Genomic DNA, 25,057 nt, shown 5'->3' with positions numbered 1-25,057 from the left:
ACACTTGCGGGGCATTTCGCTTTTATTTTCGTCTTTCCCCTGCTTGTTCAGCGCGGTGAGGGTCTCAGGCTAGAGCAGGAGGGTGCGCACGCGTGGTTGAAGCCAAGCGGACTTCTCTGGTTCAGCACTTCCAGCGGCGCAGCCTGGAGAACGTGCTCAGCGGGGATGTGAGAACCCACCAGGGCCCAGCAGGGAGGGCATCGCGCCTCATTTAAGCATCAAGACAGACCAGCACCTTCGCTACCACACCACCTCTCCTCTACCTTTCTACTTGCCGCCAAAGATCTCCCAGAAAGCATCTTGCAATAGCACGTATGAGCTCGTCCCACACTCACTGGGTTCGTTAGGAGGTTCTACCTGCACTTCTGCTGCTGCATTATCCCAGAAGCACTACGGTTACAGAATGAGGAACGCCACTGCCACCCCAGCGTGACGTTCATCACCCCTTTCCCTCTTTGCAGCCTCCCAGTGCTCCCCTAATTCCTCTTGGTTACACCTCAAGACACCCTTTCCTCTCCCATTTCTTGCGTTCAGTCTCCCAAGCAACAGACAAGGGGCTTGGCCCTCTTACTCCCTTTCTTATAAAATGTCTTCTAAAAAATAGCCAACATCTCTCTAATGAACTATGCAAATTCTTAAATAGGCTTTTATAAAGCTAGTACAATATTTTTTAAAATAGCGTCACAAGTAACCAAATTTCCAGTGTTTTGCAGCAGCAAAATATGTTCTGTTTGGGGTAACACTATTCTCTGCTTTAATGGAATTGTATGCAGTTTTACCCCTTCATCAGAAAAAAAAACACAAACCCATCAAAACCCCACCAACCCCTCACTGTAGCTCACGCCTGTCCAGGCACAGAGGTGTTTTTAGGGTTATTCTGGAACTGTGGGTCCAGTAGCAGCTCAGAAGAAGAGAGGCCACCTTCAACACCAAGCACTTCAAATGTCCCCACCAGCGCAAGTGGCTCTGGACACCTCCCCCCCGTGGAGATCCCATCACTTGGTGGTGGAGACCCAGGTCTACCTCAAAGAAGACCCCCCCCAGGTGTTCGCTGCTTTGTTCAAGATACTTGGAAATTAACGACCTTTTGTGGGAAAGGCTTGAAATTAAAACATCTATTACAATTATTACGCTACTATAAGCAAACCACATGGATACTTTAATGCACACTGCTGTAACTGCAGATTTAAAGCTCCAAACATTGGTAATAAGGGAGGAGTTCCTCTTTTCATAAATAGAAAAAAGAATTACTATTGCTTCCAAGCACTTCTTGTACAAAAAGTGACCTGTGTATTCTTTCTTCCTTTTAAATTTGTACGAGGAAAAAAAGGTAGAATGATTAAAATTAAAGCAAATCTCCACACTTTTAGAAGCATTTTTCTTTGCAACTAAGAATGTGATTTTTTCAGATGCAATAAATTTACTAATGCCAATTGCATATTGCGGTGACAGATTTATTTGAAAGGGAGGAAAGCATTCTTAGTGAATAATTTTGACAGGGAAAAAGGGCAATATCTGTATACGCTTACATCTACATTCCTGAAAACAGGAGTATCAGTCGTGCTACCCATTCAAAACAATTTTCACATCTTCTACTTGGTTTCCCAAACTCAGAAGCTGAGCAGAGGCTTGAGGGATATGAAGGTACAGAGGCCCTACCTAAGTCACCGGTAAGAAGGGGATTAATCTCCTGTTTCCTCTTTTTCTCCTGCAAATATTAGAAGATAAGGAAGCACATGCGCAGGCCAGCAGGACTTCAGGAACACAGCAATGCTGCAGGGCAGAAACCTGAACAGACCAGGAAAAAAGGAAGAAACTGGTTAAGGGGTGGGAGGGGGGGGACGGAAGGGGCAAAAAAACAGTAAAGGTGACCAGTAATGTGGCAGCTTGTGAAGTTTTTGTACATACTTGTTTCGCTAACTTTGTAGCAGTAGGCGGCTTACTGTACGCTTTATTGGATGGACAGCCCCTTAAGAGTATATAAAAAGCTTTTATGGTTGCCTAAGACTTATTTGTCCAACCAAATTTGCAGACCCTCAAATTTTGTGCACTCAAAAACTCTTTGTCCACTTTGTATCATCCCTCTTGTTACCTTCTAGCACGGAGGATCAGACTTCCTCGGCAAAACTCACAGTACCTTTTTCTTTAAGAGCACAATATTTATAATACTCATATTTGAAAAAGAGGCCGATTTAAACGACATGAAACCAAGAGAAAAAACAATTTTTTTTACGAGCTGCTTAACATTTTAAAGCTTATGTTTTATCTTGTGTAGAAGCACCCAAGCGTACCAGGAAACACTACAAATTATGGGACTGCATAACATAGAAGCATTTTACTCATGTAATAGTTTTTCACGAGGAATTACATGCCTACAGACTATAGGAACCTCCTTTCAATACTGTATAACTTATCATTACAGCCAAGCTGACACAGAACCTGACAGCTTAAGATAAAGAAACTTCCCTGCCCAGCCAACCGTAATTAAGATCAACATTTAAAAAAAAAGCGCCACAAGATAGAAACGATTAAGATAAAAAAAAAAAATATGAACTGCCTCAAAATGTTAGCAGCTACCAAGTAAAAATAGCATTCCGAGGATCCAAGGATTTTCACTTTCTAATCCACTATTTAAAGAGTATCTACATACACACATATGACATTCCAGTAAGAAAAAGCACCCAGACTCCATTCCTTCACATAATGGCACCTTTTCGCAGACTTTCTAGATTAATACATCACAAGTGATCTATCCTCGCTAAAAAAAAATTGCTGAGCTGTCACTTTTGAGGGGGGTGTTTTATGGACTTGGGGAAAAAAAAATTACAAAAAGCTGCATTTGACGAGGATTAGATGCGTTCTGTTCTAGATGGTGATCAGCACGTACGTGCCAGGAGAGAAACGGGTAAACAAAATACTAAAAAAAAAAAAAAAAAAAAAAAGAAAAAAAAAAAAAAAAAAGAGACCTGGGTTACAGACCAGACCTAACTGAACCGTTCCCACTCTGTCCTGAACCGTTCCTTTGAAACACAGGCGAAGCGCACTACCTACTCTGTTTGTCCTCCTCATGTTTTGTCAGTCTTAGCATTAGTATGCAGAGGTGTTACCACGGCCTTCACTTTTCAGACAGTGTAACTGAGCACCAAAATAAAACCGACTGCATCAATGCATTGCATGTGTTGCTGGGTACAACTGGCAGGCTTCAATCAGAACAACTGCTCCAATTCCATGGAATAAGGCAACAATTTTCCGAGACTTTTTTTTTTTTTTTGCATATAAACACCATCAAGACTCAAAGATGCACCTGCCAGTACCATTTACAGCTATCTGTTCAAAGCAGCCGTTCAGCTAGCGTGTGATATTCTCATTCGTGTGACAGGCTGCTGCAGACGATGAAACAGCCTCCTCTTCTCCCAGCAGCAATGCTCCAAAACTCTACCACCACCTTCCCACCGTGCACCAGCAACCATCAACAGCAACGGTGATTTCTTTTCCAATTACAGCCAGACAGCCCCGTGATAAGCTCTGAGCTTATTATGGTACAACACACCTTTGCTTGGAACACAGCAGCAAGCGGGAAGAATTTGTACAGATTTTGGACCCTTTTAAAAAGTACAAGGGATTGTAAATAAGTCCAGGGAAATTGTAGCAGAATGAAGCCACTGAAAAGTATAAAACTGGAATCACAATGGTATCTTAATTGGATGATACAAGCTTATTTTCTTTACTAGGTACTGCATGTAGAAAAACATGAAAGCAGTGTCACTGTTTTTAATGTGAAGCTTTTCTCTTGTACTGTAGATTAACTACTCTTGTGCTACAGTACTAGTAGGAATAAAAAGGATTACAGGGTGACAGTGAGATGCATTTTGAATTCCTGTTAACAGGAAAGAAAGAAAACCTCACATCTAACTGGTTTTTTTTTAACCATTTTTATTGGAAAACATGAAAACCCAAAAATGATGATCAAGGCCAGTTTTACAATAAATTTAAGACATACAGAATGGCTTACCTGCTACTTGGGTTTAGTGCAGGAACCTTATTCCAATATTTTTCTCATGCAATTGCTGGATTAAAATCACATTCTTGTTTAAAATCAAAATGGATTATTAACAATGCTTTCTTAGGATTTAACCTTAGAATCTGGTTTAAAAAGTCAATTTTCCAAAAGTTAAAAACATTTACACAGCAAGATTCCCCCCCTTCACAGACCAGCTAATATCTTCCCGTGTCTGATAACTGGCAGAAACAGACCACAGAGCTCATTTTTCCTTTTTGTTATTCTAACCTGAGAAATTTCTTAAACACTTCTTACTGGGCTTTCATATTTGGCAACACTTTGCTATGTAACTCAAGTAGTGTGATTTCTTGTTCTCGTCAGAGACCAGTCTTTCACTGCTTATCCCAAAGGACACTCTCACAAACAGGAATTACATTAGCATAAATCTGCTTCTGTGAATAGTATGCCCTTTTGGCAAGTTAAACCTTGTTAGTAATACCATCAGAACACTAACCTCAGGATGTCAAGTTCCCATCAGTTGTGTAATTCCTAGTATTGTGCGCTTTGAAAATATTTACTTTGGCATGTTATACTTTGTAGCATAGAGAAGTTGATTATTTTTTTTTGTGCTTTCTCCCCACTTTACAAAATCTGTCTTTTCTCTCTTCCATTTGTTCAAGCCCTTTCCCTTGCCACCAGTTATCTCCCTTTCTCATAGCTGCAACAGAAACAGGACATAAAGCACACAAATACATTTATGAGAACTAAAAAAGCTGGTGAACAGCAGACAATTGTCTTGTAAAACACTCCTAGTTGATGAATGAGCTTGTAAAACATAAACCCCATAAATGTTTTAGTATAATATTCAAGCCTTCAATTTTAAATTTGTAAGCTTACTTGTATTTGATTTCAAACCTTCCAACGTTCAGTGCTTTACCTTATTTAAATGTGCTTCACGCTTGCTCCCAATATATATACAAACCCAACATTGTCTAAAGACATGATGAAAAACCACTTGAAACAAGCAATTTAACTTCCAACAGAATATAACTTCTGCATTTTCAGTAAATTTGTATGTCAAATAACGTGGGTTATTACAAATTGTTGCACTTTGGTTTTACCTGAACTTATCTGATTTTCAGGTGAACCATGATTTCTTCCCAGTTACTGGTCCTGTCTGCCAGACTAAAATTCAAGAGAATATATTTATATAAACTGAGTATTGTTTGCTTCCTACTCTGCGTATTAAAAACCGTTATGCTAACCATGGAGGTCAATGAATGATTTGAAAGATGTAGAAGTCACATATCCCAAGAAATGGCTGGATTTTTCTGTTTGTTTCTGTGTATCTCTGGTCATTACTGTACTAAAATTAATATTGAAGTGTTTCTGTTTTTACCTTCTCTGCAAATTAGCTTTAAAACAATATTACAGGAGATTACCACAAAATAAGATGCGGACAGATACCACATACAGCTGATGCATGATAACCTTTTATTCTACTGTCATTTGTTGGTATTTTTGATCCCCAAAGAAGAAACAACAGACTTGGGATTTTCTTAAATGCATTCATAATCCTTTTTTTTTTTTTTTTTCCATCCAATTAAGAAAACAGTGTTGAAAAATAAGGAGCTAACCTAACCGTTTTGATAACCCTTAGTCTCACATACATTTTTAATATTACACAGTGAAACTGTATTTTGCATATCAGCGCTGAGTGCACTTTAGAAAGGACCTCTGTCGAAATATTTCCAACAGGTCTTTATAGCACCATATAATCTGCTGTTGATTTAACTGCTTAGAATCAGACTCTTTGTGCCACTGCTTCTAAAGAAAAATGATTTGTATTTCCTCTAGCATTCTAAAAAACATCTAGAAGAAAAAGATGTTGTTATCCAACTGAATGCATGCAAACAATTAATTACTAGACACTCAGTTTTCACTTATTCCAGTTTTGCAAAACTGACCAATGATTTGCTACATGATTCTTCTAGAATGGCAAGGTTTAATTCAGCGGCAGAAAAATCTCATTGACACATTGAATGAAAACCTCTCTCTCACTCTTCATTCAATTTTGAAAGTCTCTTTTTTGCAAGATTTGATGCTGCCCCTTCTATCATAGCTCATTTTCAATTCGTAACAGAGAAAATCAGTGACAAACAATAGGCCGAGTGCTGGCAAAGCCATCGTACAACACAATAGGAATAGCAAGGGGACGAGGAAGCAAGAGGGAAACCAAGGTACCTGGAACAAACTAGAAACACGCTAAAAGCAAGACAGCATCTTAGCCCTACAGCAAATTTTACATTCTTTCGATACTTAGATTGGTCTGTTTTCAACTAATACACAATTTAGAATTTATTCAGAATTAAGGGAATACACAACATGATTAAACATGTAGTACATGAACCATTCACGCACTAACAAATGCTGCCATTGTTTTTTCACAGGTAATGCTGAAGTGAGTGTGTCAGAATGGCATTTGGTTGAAATGAACATAATGCTGCTGGTACTTTACCATTTTTGATAATTGTTACCTACAACAGTCAAAGTCAGTGACCATCTTACTCCACGTTGCAAGAGGCTTGTTTTCCAAATATGAGTTCCAGTAAGCAGACGTACAAATGAGATCAGTTGGAATACATTATGAAGATTTTTTTAAACTGCATATTTCTGAAGAAAGCGGTCAAATGCATCATAAATCGCTTGTCTAAAATAAGAGAAAAAAGAAGATCATTTGTATAATTTGGGAAAGGGCAGATATAAGTGGAGTATTTCCATATATTTACAAATGTATTTACAAAGCTATCATCACAATTTCAAAACACCATTCAATAAAAACATGATATTAGATAGTCTTTTCTCGTTAGCTTATTTCTGAGATCTCTCACTTCAATCCAGCAATATACTTATGTTTCAGGAATGAGTAGGACTGTTTACCAACTTTAATACCAGTGCAAATTTTAATGGATTAGGGGTTTTCTACTCAAACATGTCAGGAAATGGGTCAGACACATCCATAATTTATAATTTTTGAGCAACTGTCACAAAACATGGCTGAAGTTTTAACTAGCAATAAGCTAGTGGTTAGCATACCTTGACCTGGTATATTGCTACTTCTTTTTGTTGTTGCTTAGACTTCCCAAATGGAACTTACAGTCTTACTAATTCCGTATATTTTGAAATTAACGGCACAAGCATTTAACTTTTTAAAACTAAGCAACTGCATTTATATAACTGATTTATGTAACTGTGTTCAGAAAGTGAACATGTAGTATTACTAAGGCAAGAATTCACGCAAATACTACTCATTTGCAGTCAAGCTTTTAATTCTCATCTTCAATTGTGTTTTTAAATCTCAGAAGACAACACTTGCAAAAAGACAACAGCTGCGCAATACAACATAAATGATCACTGCTTAAAAAAAAATATTTTTCAGTATCCAGTGAAGAAACTAACTAAAAGCTTTTACAGGAAAACAAGAGTGAGAAGAATCCTTCTCTTGCCATTCGCTTAGTGGACCATCTGAGCTACATTGCACCTCATCTTTGCTCACAAAATGCAAATGCTGACATTCTCTTTAAATTATTCCAGATCCAATAACTTGTTCTTCAAAGCAGTATTTGATATTTGTTGCTTTAGACTAATTATAGACTTGCTCCTAGAAAAAAAACTATCTGTCTCAAAATTATGCTTTTAAGCTCTCAACTATTTTTAAACTTTCCTGTTTACCTTACCTAAAGAGTCCTTGTTTGAAGAGGTAGGCACTGACATGACCTCCATCCAGGTACCTAATTTCACATCCAGGCCAGATTTCTTGAAGACTGCGCACCCCGGTTCGAGGAATATATGCATCTTCCTTAGCTTGTACAACTATGATTAAACTTGGGTCAACTGGAACTAAAGAAAAACAAATTAAAATTGAATTAAGCTAAGGCAAGAAATAGAAACATGTCAGATGAAATTTCTGTTGTAAAAATGTTCTCTATTTAAAAAAAAAAAATATTAAAATTCTTTTAAGCTTTAATAAAATTGTATTTTCCGAAGTCTTCAGCAGAATTTATCTGATTTTTGACATTACAGTAGTGAGGCCATCAGTAGAAAAACAAACTAATCAATCCCCTTCCTTTCTTTAAAGCAGAAAACTTCACAAGTCTTTGAGTAACGACAGGAGAATTGTCTTTGCTCTTATCAACAAAACTCTATAGCATCCAGTTCAGTTCTCTGAGATCTCTTTTTCAGCAGAAAGAACTAGGAGACATCTGAAATTCCATAGAGTAGAAGCTTTGTATAATTTTTTTCCTCAAGGAGAGGAAAAAAGACAACTTTTCATATGAAAAATCAGACAAAGTGCGATATATGTTCACTTTCTTTTCTGTTTCCTACATGTTTTAGTTACAACATAAAAATCCCAATATATTGTTAAATATATTTATTGCTCATAACCAGAACTGCACCAAACAGATTGCTAACAGGAATAACACCAAAATGATGTTGAGAAAAATAATACCAAAATGATGTTGAACCCAGAACAGTTAGCTCTTCACAAAGAAAATATACGGTATAGTAAATGGCCATCAGCCAAAATGCTTGAAAATGGGGTGTCACAAATAATTTAGACCCTCTCCTTTCACATATACTAGATCATGTATAGAGGATATGTAATGCTAAGATAGAGTCTAGTCTTCCATTCAATTTTCCATAGAATCCAAATGTTAGGCAGATTTTCTGAAGCTCCTCTCTAGACACACTCAAAGGATACCCTGGGGCAGGCGATGCAATGTCTCCCAGAGCATGAAAAGACTTGGGAGACAATTGACACAAAGGTCTGCATCACTTTGACAAGTGCATTAGGATCACAGATCTTTTTAAGTTTCAGGAAAGGTCAATGCTTTAGGTAAGTGATACCTGGATAAGTGTCTAGATACGCAAGAATGTCTATACTTAGAATAAAGCTTACAGGTTTTTTTCCCATATACTGAAAAAACTTTTAAAGCTTTAAGGAAAGCACTTCACTGGTATTTGTCACACAACATCTCCAACTAGCAGCGATCTCATACGTTGTCCTAGTCAAGAAATCTATGCTAGTGTAAAAACTTTTGGATTTTCTTTTAACATTTACCAGTGGAATACTGAACGCCAGAATTAAAAAATGAGGTGGCACAGGGTCTCAGTATCAAGAATGTTTTGACATTCAAAGAGAACTCTGTCAGAAACCTGTCTGAAGTCAAAGTATGTTCCAGGACACGTTGAGAGTCCTCAGTGTGTAGGTGCATAGTTGAACCATTTTGTCTGAATGGACTGCCACAAAAGCAATTCCAAGCTCCTGCTCCAGCAAAACCCTTTCAATCAGCTCCAGGAAGAAATCACTTGTTTGCATTGCCTGCAAGTGGGCCATTGAAAGGGATCTGTCCTAGATGCCAAGAAACCCAGGTTCATCAGATGGAAGGCTTGCTGGGCTACAGCTCCTTCTGTATGCTACACTTGTCTTGGGAAACACTATATTCACCACGCTGCATCATCCCAGAAGGACCTCTGCGCATTTTTACTGGCCACACTTGTCTAAAAGTACCATTCAAGTTTGGTTCTCAGCTACGTAGGCTACTTCCTATCTGAAGTCAATATCAGATTTCTGCTTTATGAAATTTACTTGAATCTGCTTGAAAAACCTTATTAGCAGATTAATTAGATAGAGATATTACTCACATCACACAGATATTTTGTTCTTTTAAATCATACAAATTTGCACTAACTTATATCTGAAAATAGACATAGCAAGGCAGAGAAAAATGAGAAAAGGCAATTTTTAATTCACTTTACCATTGGTTGGCCATTAAGAAGAAACAGAAAACCAATTAGGAAACAGTGTAAATAGATGCTACTGAGTAACACTCAAGATATTTTTGTATTTCAGCTAAGGTGCCAGCAGGTTTACACAATGCAGAATGAAGAAAATTCCTTTCCTTCTATCATATTTTATTCAGTTTTCCAAACTGCACATTAAAACATATAAATACATACCCGAGAAGTTCGCTACATGGGTACATTCATCCATTACTCCTTTCATGAACCTTAAGGATTCTCTCTGTAAAGTGTCACTCTTTCTTCTTTTATTTATCCCGTGTCCTTGTTGGCTAGTGAAGTTCTTATTGCTATTGCTACTGGTTGAAAACGTTTGATTTATGCACTGCATTTTAGGAGCATCTTGTATTAAGAGTCTTTCTGATGAGGCACTTAGAGTACTTTTACTTGTGGTAAAGCTGTGAACAGCTTCTTTAGATACAGTCTTGTTTGAGGAATCAAGGTCAAACATTCTGGAAGTCACATCCACATCCTCCAAACTGTCCACGCTGTCAGGGAAGTTTTTAACAAAGTCTTGTCCCATCTTGAAAGAATCCGTCTAAACAAAGACAACAGGTCATTTATTAATGATTTCTCCTTTAAACCAGTTGGCTAATCTTATTTTTAAGATCAACTCAATATTAGAAAAAAAAAATAGAAAAGAAGATACAAACAGCACTGCTCACATGACTTGTTATTTTCAGCCTGCATGTCACTCAATTAATTAAATCCTGATCATAACCTCTTGATAATTTAATTCTACATTTCTGTCAGCTTAAAAAGTGCGGGAAGTACATGATTTAATTCATTTTATGTTGCAAATTACACCAAGCATGGTCAAAGAAAAAACTTGTAGCAAGGGATATACTTAGCACACATTATACAACAAAAATATTAGCTTCTGTTTTTCAGAAGGTTTTCCTTCAAAGATTAAATTTATCAAAAACATAAGGAGACAAGAGGCAAGCATGTTTTAGCTAATAATCAGCTACTTTTACTGAGTGTAAAAATAGTTACATTATTTGTTAAATTTGCACATGTAAATATTAGCAAATAGGGAAAATAAACTATACTTACACCACAGTATTCAAGCATTTGAATGATTTCTTCTTCATAAACAGTTTCCGTAAAATACTGTTTCTCTAGCTCTCTCCAGTTCACTGCCTTGCTCAACACACCCTGAGATTATAAACACAAGCATCCAGTACACAAGTAAAACCCACAGATCATTCTAAAATAATGATATACACAGAAACTTGATCTGTTCCTCTTTGTGACTTGATTTTTCCAGTGGGCTTCTGCCCAAGTTTTCAGATAACCCTTAGAATTACTGGAATCAAAGCATAAGCACATATTATAACATAGGACATGGAAACCCACCTCCCTTTAAAAAACAAAAAAGAAACCAACCCCACAAAAAAGAAGAAAAGGGGAAAAAAAAAAAAAAAGCGGCAGAAACCAGTCCTACTTAGGGTTTACACGCATCTAGACTGGGCTAAACCAATGACGGGTGTCAAATCCAGTCTATTCATTCACCTACTCTGGCCGCAGAAGTGAAAACAGGTAACCCTCATGGTATTAGCAGTAGTATCACCCAACTATTTAAGCCAGGCTTTGAGCAGAAGAAAACATGTTTTCACAGCTTGCTTCCTCTCCTTCCCACATTCAGACCAGGACTCTAATCATTATCCCACAAACTAGCCCCAGCCTCTAATTTGGTACATTACCCACTGAAGTAGCTCAAAGTTACCTTCCTTATCATGTGTTGTATATCCTGAGCGGGAAGGGTGGGTTTTGCCACTAGTCACTAATAGAGGCTGAAGGGTGATGAAATGCCCTAACTGAAAAGGTGAATGTGCCCAACCCAAACCTTTTAACTTACATATCTAATTACATTCTGGATTATTAACAAAAATATATGTTAATTACCGTAGTAAAGACTGCAGAAGCTGTTGACCAGGAAAGACACGGAATCAATGGCAATGGTTTAGGCCAGTTCGTCACTGCCAGTGAAGCCATCTAGAATCAAAGGCACTTATTACGTGTTTTAATACTGAATTCACAATATGTGACAAAGATCTCTCTCACCTTCCATTTATTTGTTTATACAGTATCAAACAAATGCGCAGTTCCCAAGTAGTTAAGGACTGTGGCAGTTGCACATATTTTCACCCATTTTGAAAATACCGTCTATTCTTCGGTGACTTCCCTAACAATAAACATTGCCCTGGATAGGACTAATTTCAAGGCTGAATGGATTTTTGCTATAACTGTAAGGATTCCCAATGGAATATATATTCTGATCTTTTATTTGTTTAAATCCATGAAAAAACATCTATAAAGCGTTTTCATCAAGCTCTTCAAAGCTTATTTCATGGCAAAATAAAGGCAATCTACAGAAGGACTATTTAAAATTCTATACTTTTTAAATTTGTGTACTGGAAACAAAATGTGGAAGAGAAGTAATTCGGCACGTTAAGTGGACTCCTTTTTCTGTTCTTTAAAGTTTAAATTATTACTTCTACGTAAGTTCCCAGAAAACATTTTTGTGAATATTCTGTTTATCCCATAAAAAAAACAGACCAAAGAAGCTTAACATACAGAAGTTCCCTATATGGTATGTTTCTGCCAACTTTTATTTTATTGCTTTAAACCAAACAACAGTGTAAACTCCCTAATGCAAAACACCCCATGCCTGTGCCAGATGTTCTAATAAATGGATTTATACAACTATTCTATTCTAATTATTTTTTATTAATAACAAGTTACAAGGACACCACATATCTACATTCTGATAGCCAGAAAGTCTGACCTCTTTCATTTTAATTCCAGCTCTCCTCATCAGTATAAGTGAAATAATGCTACCTACCTTCTGTTGTAAAACACATGCTAAAGATGATCAACATAAAATATGATTTTTTTCCCTGGTTTTAAATTGTACCAGAAGTCCTGCAAGTAAGTCAGGACTAGCCAAAAACGTATATCCCTGGACTAAAAAAAAATTTTAAAGGTGTTTCCAAACTCACTCTCTCAGATCCTGGCTCCTTCTATACCCATGCTGTATATGACCATTGGTATAGGATACAGTACTCAGTTATTCCCATAGCATTTGCACAGCATTTGAAGCATTCTGCATGGTTAGTGGCACATACACCAGTTTGAAAATTCCAATCCAACTTACGAATAAGACAGGGAAGATATGTTTAACACAAAAGTTGTTGTTTCAGCAGGGTGATGTTTATGAAAATAAACAAAGCACCTTTGATTTAAGACATTTAGAGTTATAAAATTGTGCTTTGGGAGAAAATTATTTTCCTTTCAGTGTTTCAATATTTCCTTTCAGTAGACACTGCCATTACCAACATTATCTACTTAGCTCCTAACAACAAACAATCAGCAAAACGGAGGTAAGTTGTTTTAATAAGCTTTGTACCTATGTCTCACAGATCAATGATTATCTGTAGACACAAGCAGTAATATTTTAACTTTGTATTAGTCTTTTGAGCATCTTACTAATACACTGCTGTTTTAGATTAAATATGCACAGTGTCGTACACAAAACGTTATCCATCTCACCACAGAAATCTTCTCTAATCAATACCAATGATCAGGGGAAAAAAGATGATTTGAGAACAGAACTGACACCAAAAGACACCACAATTACAACATGCCTACAAAGAGGAGGCATTTCACACAATGCATTCTAACACAAAAGTTTAAGTAAGAAGAATGGAGGAAAAGAGGGAGAAATAGCAACTGATCAGTACAGACCATCTTTCAGAAAATATTTACACACACACCCCTTGTGGAAAAAAACATAATTATATTGCTTATATTCCTATTAAGCCTGTCAGGAGATGGCTGACAAAGGGCTCTATGACTTGCCAGTACTTATTGAGGATTATACTAATTCAGCACCACAGAACATGAGAATTGCCAACAATTTGTTTCTCATGGCTCTAAATGTTTATTTTAAAGTACTTCTGAGAGGAACACTATAAAACAAATTATTTCTGTATGCTAAATGATCAAATGAGAAGTTAAAACAAAAATTACTGAATAGGAAATATAAAAGCTTACATGTCCTCCCATGGATATTCCAGTCATCCCTAGTGGTCCATAGCCTTCTCTCTCTAGCCAATGCAAAAGAGCTGCCGACTCTAGAACAAGAGCTCCTCCCATCACAAACAGGTCCGAGACATTTTTTAAACATGACCGTCTTTTCTCCCCAGAAAAGGAAAATATAGGATTTATTTTCTAAGATTAGATTTGACAGTTCTCATCGTTCTATACACACTTTTATATAAAGCCTGATCACATTCCCAGAAAATTTTGGAGCTGAACTCCTGTTGATTCAACAGAAGAAAAAGCAAGTCAGATTCTCTGGCACTTGTACTTTTTCATTTAAATGAGTACTAGGAATAGACACCTGCTAAAGCTCTAGTGTAATATCACTGACAGCCTTGTCTTCTAGATATTACCAACATTAGAATCTCATTCGTAGTAATCTTCTGTCCTGTAAAGTTACAACATCTTTTAGAAATAGAATCAAAGTGATACAGTCCTAGGCATATACTATCTCGTTTGCAGAAACAATTCTATTTTCTTTTTTTTTTTTTTTTTCTTATTTACCTGTTTTACATCATTGAAAAATTGCACACAACATTTGAAGAGCAATCAGTATGTCAGCTTTGGAAGCACTCATCAGTGTCACTGTAAGACTGAAATTGTAAAGTGGGAAGTTTGTCACGGTACTGAGAAATTCATGTAGTGTACTGCAAAGCATTAAAACAGAAGAAAAAAAAAAGTAGAAAGCTATTCAGCTGAACCATCAGAGGGACTCTCAAAGGCAAAAAAAGAGACTTATTTAACAGAGCAATTAATACATTTCTAACTTGGGGAGAGGGACTGTGTATTTTCAGTGTCACACATCAGGTTACAAAAGGCTACTGGCCTCTTCTGCCAGCGTACAATCACATTTGAGATGCTCTGAAGCACAAGGACAAAGCTTACTGTGCAAGCCACAGAGAAATGAATATCGCTGCTGCAGACCAGTATTTATAGGCTAATGTAATTCTTTCCTACTGCTTTGTTATGAGAGATTCCTCAGCTCTCTCCAGCTACTTCATTTATCAAACACACACAGTTACGAGCATATTAACTAAAACCACTGCTGCTGGTTTGTAACCTTGTAGTGAAGAGTGACAATTACTGGATGGGGTATTAGACTGAGTGCTCCCCTTTCAAAGAATCCTTCTCTGTATCATGCATATAGTAAGCTGTAAAGCTAGACAACTGAGAATGGAGTTAGAAATACCCTTGCAAAAATATTTAAGTTATTCTTCTGCATCAGATCCTCAATAACTTGAAAAAAAAACCACCAATGGGTGTACTCCAGCACACACTCTCTCCTGTCACTTACACTTATAAATGCAATTTTATATATATATATATGTTTAAGCAGTTTTCCTACCAAAAAACCAATTTTACAACAATCATCTTAGTAAACGTAATTAACTTTTTCTAAAAAAGTAGTTCTTATGTAAAAGAAAGTAAAATTCAGCATCCGCTTTGAAAAACACTAGAAACTATTTTTTAATTAAAATTTTCTCCTTAAAAGCAATTTTTTTAAGCTTTTGGATTTAAGAAATCCAAGTGCTGAAATCTAAATAAAGTCTAGAAAGCCTAAGATGCTGTAGTGTGAGACTTCCTGCTGAAGTCCTAATAGAATGGGCAGGTTTAAGAATTTTAGCTTCAAAAAGAAATCACCTTCTATGCTTCTTCTACTTGTGTTAAATGTCCAAGTTATGACTAAAAAGTATTAAAACACCAACTCATACTTGGTCTTGAAGAAATATTGGTAAACTGAAACCACAGCTTTGCCTCAGACAGATATCCTGTTGAATTCTGTTTATACTCCAGGGGTTCAGAAAACGTGAAAAGCAAAAAACCAGGCTTCTAAAAATAAGGCTTCTAAATTTACCTTTAAGAAACTGACTAAAGGAGCCAAGTCCTGTAAAATACTGAATCTTGTAGTTTCCACTGACTAACAAGCAACACCAGATTCATTTACATGTCTGACTGCTGTCCCCTTAAAATATCTTGGAAAAGCAAAATCTTAGCAATTGTAACAGGAAAGTATACTACCTGAACAAAGATTATTCATAGTGACTGAAATACAATTGCAGCATTTGTATATGCACAGTTATGAATTAGGAAAATAAACTGATACTTGCTTGCATTCACACTCATCTCACACTATACCACAAGTTCATCTTTTGCAAACTTTCCTGATCCCTGTGCTCTCTTAACACAAAAAATGACAAAGCAGCCTAGCAAAGGGTAGACACTTTCACACTAGCATGGTACAAGTGGTCCATGCTTGAGATTTTTTTTTCTTAATAAGCTATCAAAGTTTACACTACTTTGAGCTTCTTGAGAAGAAAAAAAAAAAAAAAAGTGGCATTTTGAAAAAACAGTATCCACGAATGTAACGGTAATACTTACAATTGATCCTTAGGTTTTCTACAGCCATGTAGAAGACTCGAGTTAAAGAAAGTAAAAAATTTCTAAATAAAAACTGGCAATTCAAATAAAAAATAAAATTAAATAAATCATATACACAAAAGCCATAGTGATTAATTAAAATTTGGATTAAATTAAATTTCAAATGTTTAACTGGAACAAAATCAAGTTAAATGCAGCTTGATGATGTACTTTGCAACATAAGATTTTACTTTTGTCAGGTATATGGGTAGGAAAAAAGTGTAACCAGAGACGTTACTTAATAAAACAAGTTAACAGTGTTATAGAAGTTACTGCTGAGTTGATGATAGGACAGAACTTAACTTTCTTTAAAAAAAAACAGATCTTAAATGGGAGCAGGACTTTTCTCAAAAGTACCTGAGGTACAAAGGGTTCCATTTCAGAAGAGAAGACAGGAGAGGCAACTTCCTTTTCTGTCAGAAATGCATTCAGAAGTCACATAGTACAATGTAGAATGAATGCATAGTTTTCACTCTGTCATGGCCAAAGAAATCACACCAGTACTTTGATCAGCACACAGATTCATTATCAGAACTTTTACTCTGATGACTACAGCAAGAAGCTGCAGAAGACAGACTCAAAAAAATCAGAAAAGCAATACTTGGTGTAAAAGTAGCATATTATATTAACTGTGTTCCACATTGTGTTTCATGCAATGGTCATACTTTGCTCTTTGCTTCTATCCACTGAAAAGTCCACTGGAAAGCGATCCACAAAGTGGATATTACACCAGTGCGGTAAGTTTTCTATTTTCTGGAGAAAATGTTTAGAATGACTATCTTGCTTTCCACAAAAGGATATAATAAGGATTTTCTAGCAATAGGGAAGCCATACACGCTTCTTTAATCATTGGGCGTGCCATTAACGTGCGTCTCCTCCAGAAGTGCTAAAGACAAGATGTACAAACATATATTAAGATAAAATCTGATTATTTAATTTTTCGATAATGATCAATTTTACATTTTACATACTCACATGATCTCCAGTGCCTGCTAAATGAATGCACACAGGTCTGTGCTTGCTATTCCATCTTCTGGGTATGATGAACTGAAATCTATGAGAAACAAACAACTATTTTAGCAAAGTAAATATATCTATTTACAAGCTGTGCCAGAGAAATTAATCTAAATTAAAAACAAAACAAAACAAAACAGCAGAATAAAGTATTTTCGTAACCCGTGCAGGCAAACTGCCAGCAATTCAGCAATATCATTTTTCATAAACACATCCAGCAAAGAAAGGAATCTGAAAGTAGGACAGAATAAATGCCAAACAAGAAAAGGAGCCAAGCTGAAAGATCATGTTCCAAAAAAAGACCACTACCTCATCATCACAATTTAAATTTTGCAGAGTGGAGAAATGGAACTTCAGATGAAGAGCAGCCTAAGCAAGTATGACTAGCTCTCCTAGGCAGCATTACTATTTTCCCCCTGAGAAGACAACAGCTCAAACTGAAGATTAAGATGAGCCACATATTTACATTAAAAAAAAAAAAAATCGAAACCCAAACCTACCATGAAAATATTCTATACACCCAAAATCAATCACTTAATGTCTTCTGCTGCTACTGAAGTTACTTACAGTCTAACTACTGGGGGGGGAATCACTTCTAAGCCACTAGTATTTTCCCCACAAGAGGGAGCACTGTCACCTACAACAGTGTTACACTTGGGAAAAAAATATTCGCACAATATATAACGAACTTAGCTCAAAACAAAAAGCAAACACAAATTATGCTGCCTTTCCAAACCCACTCCTCAACTGTAAAGCAGTGTTAGCATTAAGCCAGCAAAAATGCCATTAGGTATCGTTTGACTACTAGGGATCATGCAGCTTTCTGTGAGGATGCTTTTCTTTTTGCTTGCCAAGTAAGAAAGGGACCAGATTCTCTTGCTACGTTTAAATGAACTACTACTTCAGTATACATACAGTGGTTTTGTATTCAGTGTAAATGGAAGGCTGGAATGGTTCCTTCAAATACAATATAACATGCTTCTTTCACATAAACAGCTTCTGCTTACATATAAAACAAACAACTACTGTCCCAGTTATAGTATTCTTCATTTCCAGCATACTGCTCATTTGGAAAAAACCAAATACTTTAAAAAAAAACCCAGGGTATCCCATAGCTTTGTGCAATATGATTTCTACACTAAAAAAAAAAAAAAAGTGCCCTAGCAGAGGACATGCTTTGCTAGGGGACCTTTTATTTATTTATTTACACAGAGATTAAACTATCACGTGAATAAGACTTATTCTCACTTTTGAGATCAAAATCTATGTCAACACATTAGAGCAAAAAACAGTTTGAAATATTTTACAGATAATTTGTATTACAATAAATTAGGTTCATGATAAAACTATTTACAGACTATTCTTATTTCTGTGCAGTACTAGTTTCAGAAAGGAAATACCACTTGGTTTCTCCTACCTTGCTACAAGAGATTCGACTGGCAGGATACCTGGGACATAATGAGCCAACGGGGAAATGAAGTGCCCGTCAAGGATTTTACAGTCAGATTGCTCCTCAACCTACAGAGAGAATGGGATGATAGCACTATATTTCATATCAGTGTTTAACTTGCTCTGAAAGCCAACCTCTTAAAATAGAAGAATTTCTTATTGCTAAAAATGTACTTTAAAAAACCCCAAAGCTGATGTCTACTTCAAATATAGGGATACATGTTATCAACACAGTCAAAACATTTGTTTCAAACTTTGCTTTTATTAAATGACCTATTAAAAGAAACAAGGATTAAAGTATAATATTGTGCCATTTTAAATAACTTCCAAAGCACATACTAAGTTTCAAGCATTTTTTGAGCTTTAAGATCCGACATCCCACCTCCCCAACTATTGTATTACTGGGGAAAAAATAAAACAGGATCTGTACAGTCACTGCTTTATTCTCTCATTTCATAGAATCATTTCCTTCCATTCTCTACTAGAAGCAAACGTGACTGCTTATTTTCCCATCCCTTCCAACCCCATTTCACTTTTTTTGCCATTGCCTCCTAATTCTATTCATAGCAGCTCAAATTAAAAAAAATCAAACCAGCAAACTGCTAAAACATTTAGCTTGCCACAGCATTGACCACCAGCGCATTTATTTGCCTGTAGAATTACTCTTCATTTCCGACCTCCTATTCACAGTTTCTAGATTGAAAAATCTTCAGGGCAACAATTACTTCTATCTGCACACCTCACTTGGAAGCACAGGACCTCCTTTTTCCAATAAAGCATTTGAGAACTCATATCACATTGATTTCTTTTGCCTCTACAGCCTCACTTCCCTCAGATAAATTCTAATGTCCTTCTCTTGATACAGAGCAACTGGGAACACCAGTGAAGTCAGTTAATGCCACCTGTTAGAAAACTGGTGATCAGCAAAAGCTAACTGAATACTGTCAGAGGTGCATTCACCACCCTATCACTATGTAGTCCCTAATGCAAGCCCCCATTTGCCAATCCCAGCAGCAAGTCATGCTGTGATAATATCAGACATCGGTGAAATGTGGATTCACATGACATCAAGATTCAATTCTGTAACTACTAAGTCAATTTCACCTTTAGGAAACTAAATTTAGTTAAACTGCATCATCCTTGCTTTTAAGTACCTTGTCAATGAACACTGGGTAATCTTTCGAAACCAGCGTCTGGCATTTTTCCCTGTTTCCAATGATCTTTCTGAATTCAAATATTCTGTTGAAAGGAAACAAGTAGACAAGATTCAACTTTTAATCTAAAAAAAAAGAGAAGATACATACGTAAAATTTCAGGAGCTAAAGTAAGCCACAAAGAAAAAAAGTTACGAAGCCAACTTTGCATTTATAGATTAATCAGGCTACCATAGGGTAGATATATAAGAATATTTTTAAGCTATAAAAAAAAGGGGGGGGCTCAGGTACATTGCTTGCAGTTGCATAGCTCTTCTAAATAGTATTTTACGCCTAATAAGTTGTTGCAAACTTATGTCATTTTTCAGGGCCAAATTAAGACATAGCAACCTCCTACACTTACACATCCTTGTAGCTGCATTGGGGCAACACAAACTGAACAGGTGAAGAACAGGCTGGACTGACAATATCAAAGTGTAGTTGCCAATGATCTGAAGTCCAGCTGGAAACAAGTCACTAGCAGCACTTTGGGAAGTTCATGAATGACACAAACTGGAGGATGAGGTTGATAGCTGGAAGGTAGGGTTGCCATTCCAAGCGACTTGGATAAGCTGGAGGAACAGGCCAACAAACATCCTAAAGCTCAATAATAAAACTGGAAAATCTTGCACCTAGGACAGAGCAGCCCCACGCAACAGCACAGGCTGGGAACTTCCCAGCTAGGCTAGCAGCTCTGCAGGAAAAGGCACTGGGTTTCTGGTGGAGAGCAAACTAAACATGGATTAGCAGCACATCCTTCCAGCTAGGAAGACCAAAAGCATACCCTCTACATTTAGCAACGGGGTAGCCAACAGGTCAAGGGAATGGGGTTTGCATTGCCCAGGAAACAGAAAGCTAAGGGGCAAATCTGGTTGCTTTCTTCTGCTACTTAAACGGGCTGCAGAGCCTTACAGGGAAAATGAAACAAGACTCTTCTCAGAGGTATACAGCAAAAGGACAAGAGGCAATGGTTGCGCATTGCAACATAAGAAATTCCTACTGGAACACAGTGAAAGATTTTTTTTCCACAGTGGTAGCCATTAACTACCGGAAAAGATTACTTAGGGAAACAATGAATAATCTCCATCCTCAAGGGATTTTCAAAACTCAAATGGATGAGGTGCCAAGTGACTTGAATCAACTAAGAAGTCAGCTTTGTTTTGAACAGGGATTTGGATTAGATGCCCTCAAGATTGCCCTCTCAACCTTAAGTATTCTATGCCAAGAATAACTTTCTCATTCTTACAGTTGTAAATACACACCTGACCAACTAAAACATCAGATTTGAATGGAAGGTAGTGTTACAGTAGTGTAACAGGAATGATCTGTTCACCTTCCCAACATCAGAGAAAACTAAACTAAAAGGACAGAAAAAAAGTCTACTCTACCACCATATCAAAAATAACTCTATTATGGAGCCTTTGCTTTTCTTACGCAGAACAGCAGGTACATTAAATACTTCTGAAAAAATAAGGGTACAGGTATGACATGTGAGTGTGGAAAGTAAGCTAATGAAGAGATCCTAAAATCTTCTAAAAATACTGCATTTATGTATTTCCTCTGTAGTTAGGAGGCTATTGAAGGCTAAATTTTGCATGTGTTGAGGAATTTCAAATCTTGCTAATGAATTGAGGATAAAGCATTAGGATATCAACAGTCACCACGCCAAGGGTGTGCACATAAAACTTCAGATTACATCTAGGCAGGGTAGTCTATAATATCAATTTCAGTTAATGCCTGAAGTATAACAAATATTATAATTTATTCTAATGGAGCGACACAGTGATCAGGGAGAGACAGACAATGCTGACACTGTTTTTGTCATGATAGGGCATGCACACTAGGGAGTGGTACTCCCTCCTCCTCCCACTAGCCAGTATGAGGAGTCAGGAGGATGTGGTATTCTTCCTTCTTCATCCAGGTGAAGCCAGGCTTCTGGAAAACAGCTCATTTTCTTCCTATTCAGGGACAATACATTGAACAAATTCGTTTTGCACTTTTCAGACCAGCAGACCAGCAAGCCTGCTTCATGTTTCCCCCACAGCTTTTGATCTTATGTGAGAGGTTATTTCCCCCCACCTATGAAAAAGGAAGAGCCATAGCTGATACCATTATTACTACCAGCAATGGTTCTTTATTGCTGTTTGACATTACTGTGATTACCCTTATAGACCCCATGCAAGAGAAAAGCTTTGCCTACTATTGCAATAACTAACAGCAGAAGTTGCCCTATACAGCAATTGCGTTGGGATGAGATGGGGATGGACGAGTGAAACTTCATTATGTCTTACCAAGAACCTAAAAGTTTTTAAGAGAGGGTTTTGATAGCATTAAAATGTCCCATTTTAGATACACACACACAACAGGATAGAGAAATGCTGCAATCAAAACAAAAAACACCATTTTTTGCTTTTTCCAACAAAAGTAAACTAAACATTTTAAAAATCCAACATTCTCATTTTGCAGGAAAGTCTGCTACTTAAGAGAAAAATCAACTGAAGACAGACATACAAAGCAATCCAAGTGCCATTTCAAGATGAGCTGTTGTGAAGCTAACCAATGTTTCATTTGGACTCAAAAACAAAATAACCCCCAACATAACTCCACCGCTATCCACAGTGAACAAAATTTTATTTCAGTATTTTTTAAAAAAAAATCTTTACTGATTTTTCAAATACATAAGAAATAGCTTATTAAATGCAGATTTATCATTTCCTATGTAAATACTACATGATGCAGAATATATATGTTCAGTCACTTAATTTTTAAACTTAAGAAATGCAAGTGCTCAACTTCCAAGTGTTAATCAATAATAATTAATAAAAGTCAGCAAATATTTAAAAATTAAGAGGTCCTGCCATTTTTTTTCTTATTTTCAGGACACATAAAAAGAATGAGTCTATTACTTTGGGCTATGAGAGAAACTTCTGACTACATCTCTACACTTTTAAAGCTCATTATTATTATTAAGAAGCTACAGAAAGCTAGCAAGATCCTCTTTAATGTTAGACAGAACAATTCCTCTGCAAAAATTAAGCAAGTTTTGCTTCTAGAAAACACTTTTCAGAGATGCTGCTTGAAGTATGTTATCATATATGCGTAAGTGAAAAATTTAATTGGACACATATACATTCTCTCAAGAAGAGCCTCTTTAAACACAACCACTTAGCAAATCCCTTTAAGACTTGTTTTAAATCCAGTTCCTCCCTTTGTACGGAGACACATGATTTCCTGAACAAAACAAACTTTAACACCTTTTTTTTTTTTTTTAAAATACAGGATAGTAACAATTGTTGATACTTCAGGGATTGTTATTTTATTTTAATATAAAGTACTGTTTACACTTATTTTTTAACAAGTCACCTTTTCAGATCCTCTGGCTTTCCCCATCCTCTGATGAAAAGTTTAGTGAGGAGAAGCTTTCTGTACAAGACATCTAATTTACTTACACCCATTAGCAGCAAACTGACATCTAGAAAAAAGAACAGGTAAAAACAAGCCATTTAAAGGGGTTAAGCTGAGCAGCAAGTTCATTGATTCTAACACAAAGCAGGTGCTTATAATGGTATCTGTATTAATGAAAAGCCATACCATTTTATTCCAATCTTGACATTCAGTAAAAAAAATACAAAGGTAGTTAATACAAGCTCTATAGCTTTTTTAGGAAAATGGAATTTAGGAGTAGGAATTTAACATGCCTAATATAACCAGAAATTTATTACATAATTGATGACAAGCCAACTAAAGAAGCACGTAAGGTCACAGAACTACATCTTCAACCAGTCCTAGCTGTATTTTTCTGGAACTGATAAAACAAAGAATGGCACTGATCTCTGTCCTGTCAATACAGATATGATGGCAAAAACTTTTCAGTCAGCACGGGTTTTCAAAAAAACATCTCAGAATGGAAGTTCAAAACAATATTTGGTTTTAAGCAACTAGAAGACTAGATCTCTAGCTGCATAATTATTTGTTTATAAAAAAGAAAGAAAGAAAAAAGATTAAGAGAAAGCTTGTTTTTGTAAATTTGTCTTCATTGGTATTTTAAACGTATAGCCTAGCCCTTATTTTATCCATTCCTTTCTAACCTTTGCCAACTCATTTCTTGTGGTTTTGAACACAACACTCCCCTTCCCTTCAAGGAAGAAATGCCATCAAAACCCTTACTAGTATCATTCCTTCTTCAGCAAATACACTAGTTCAAATATAGCCAAACCCAACAAGGTTTTAGGCCAGCTATTATTTTCAAAGCGATACTTACTGAAGTGAACAGGGAGCCCCTACTGTGGTCTTCCAATCAGGAAGGAAGAAAAATAGGAGAAAAAAAAAAAAAAAAAAAAAAGGGTAATCCAAATCTGGTTTCTTGCTCAGCAGGATACAGGTTATTCAATTAAAAAATGTCCAGGATCTGTGTACACCTAAGAAAACAGCAGATTTAATAATCACAGACGTGGTTAGTAAGTTAGCTTCAATTACTTTCTAGTATTTCCAGATCCCTCCATACTAAATGATATCAATAACTTCATAACACTCCAAAATAACGTAATTTAATTCATGGTGGGTTTTTTTTTTCCCCTCATTTTAATCCAAAGTTCATTTTTTCTGCCACACTTTCATATGGCCATTCTCAAAATAAACTTGTCTGAATATAACAAGTTAAAATTGTGGTCACATTAATAAATATATTCCTTTGTACTTCTAAGAATCTAATACTTAAGAATATACACAAAAACCAAAAATGCTTTAACACTTAAAGTAAGTAACTATCAGAATAAAAATTATAGGCAACTTAAGGTACTTGAATACTAGAACAAGCACCCCAGAAAGCCACAATGGTTCTATGTTCAGTCATCACAGGGCAAAAATAAATACCTGAAATGACCAGGAAGTCAAAGTGGGGACCTTCTATTTTAACACTGTAGAAAGTGTTAGTTCCTACTTCACCAGTCCCAAACAGCTGACTGTGTTATCTTACTATACTGGTCTAATATAATCACAGCCTCAACACAAACTT

At 36.4% G+C, this 25,057-nt stretch overlaps 1 protein-coding gene across 1 annotated transcript; it reads right to left on the bottom strand.

Annotated features, from left to right (window-relative positions):
- Positions 1 to 3,736: 3,736 nt before the first annotated feature.
- On the bottom strand, positions 3,737 to 23,509 carry ABHD18 (abhydrolase domain containing 18). The gene is made up of 12 exons (XM_082482489.1): positions 23,407 to 23,509; positions 20,005 to 20,089; positions 18,819 to 18,919; positions 17,363 to 17,441; positions 17,179 to 17,273; positions 16,349 to 16,366; positions 13,922 to 14,060; positions 11,771 to 11,860; positions 10,919 to 11,020; positions 10,022 to 10,400; positions 7,738 to 7,900; positions 3,737 to 6,710 (listed from the first exon to the last, which is right to left on the bottom strand). Exons 1-12 carry the CDS (start codon positions 23,496 to 23,498, stop codon positions 6,659 to 6,661), a joined length of 1,395 nt encoding a protein of 464 aa, XP_082338615.1. The 5' UTR covers positions 23,499 to 23,509; the 3' UTR covers positions 3,737 to 6,658.
- Between the last annotated feature and the right edge of the window lie 1,548 nt (positions 23,510 to 25,057).

This window comes from Vanellus vanellus (genome assembly GCF_965231255.1).
Source record: "Vanellus vanellus genome assembly, chromosome: 4".
Lineage (NCBI taxonomy): Eukaryota > Metazoa > Chordata > Aves > Charadriiformes > Charadriidae > Vanellus > Vanellus vanellus.
The sequence above is the reverse complement of the archived record's forward strand: the minus strand, read 5'-3'. Positions and strand labels throughout refer to the sequence as shown.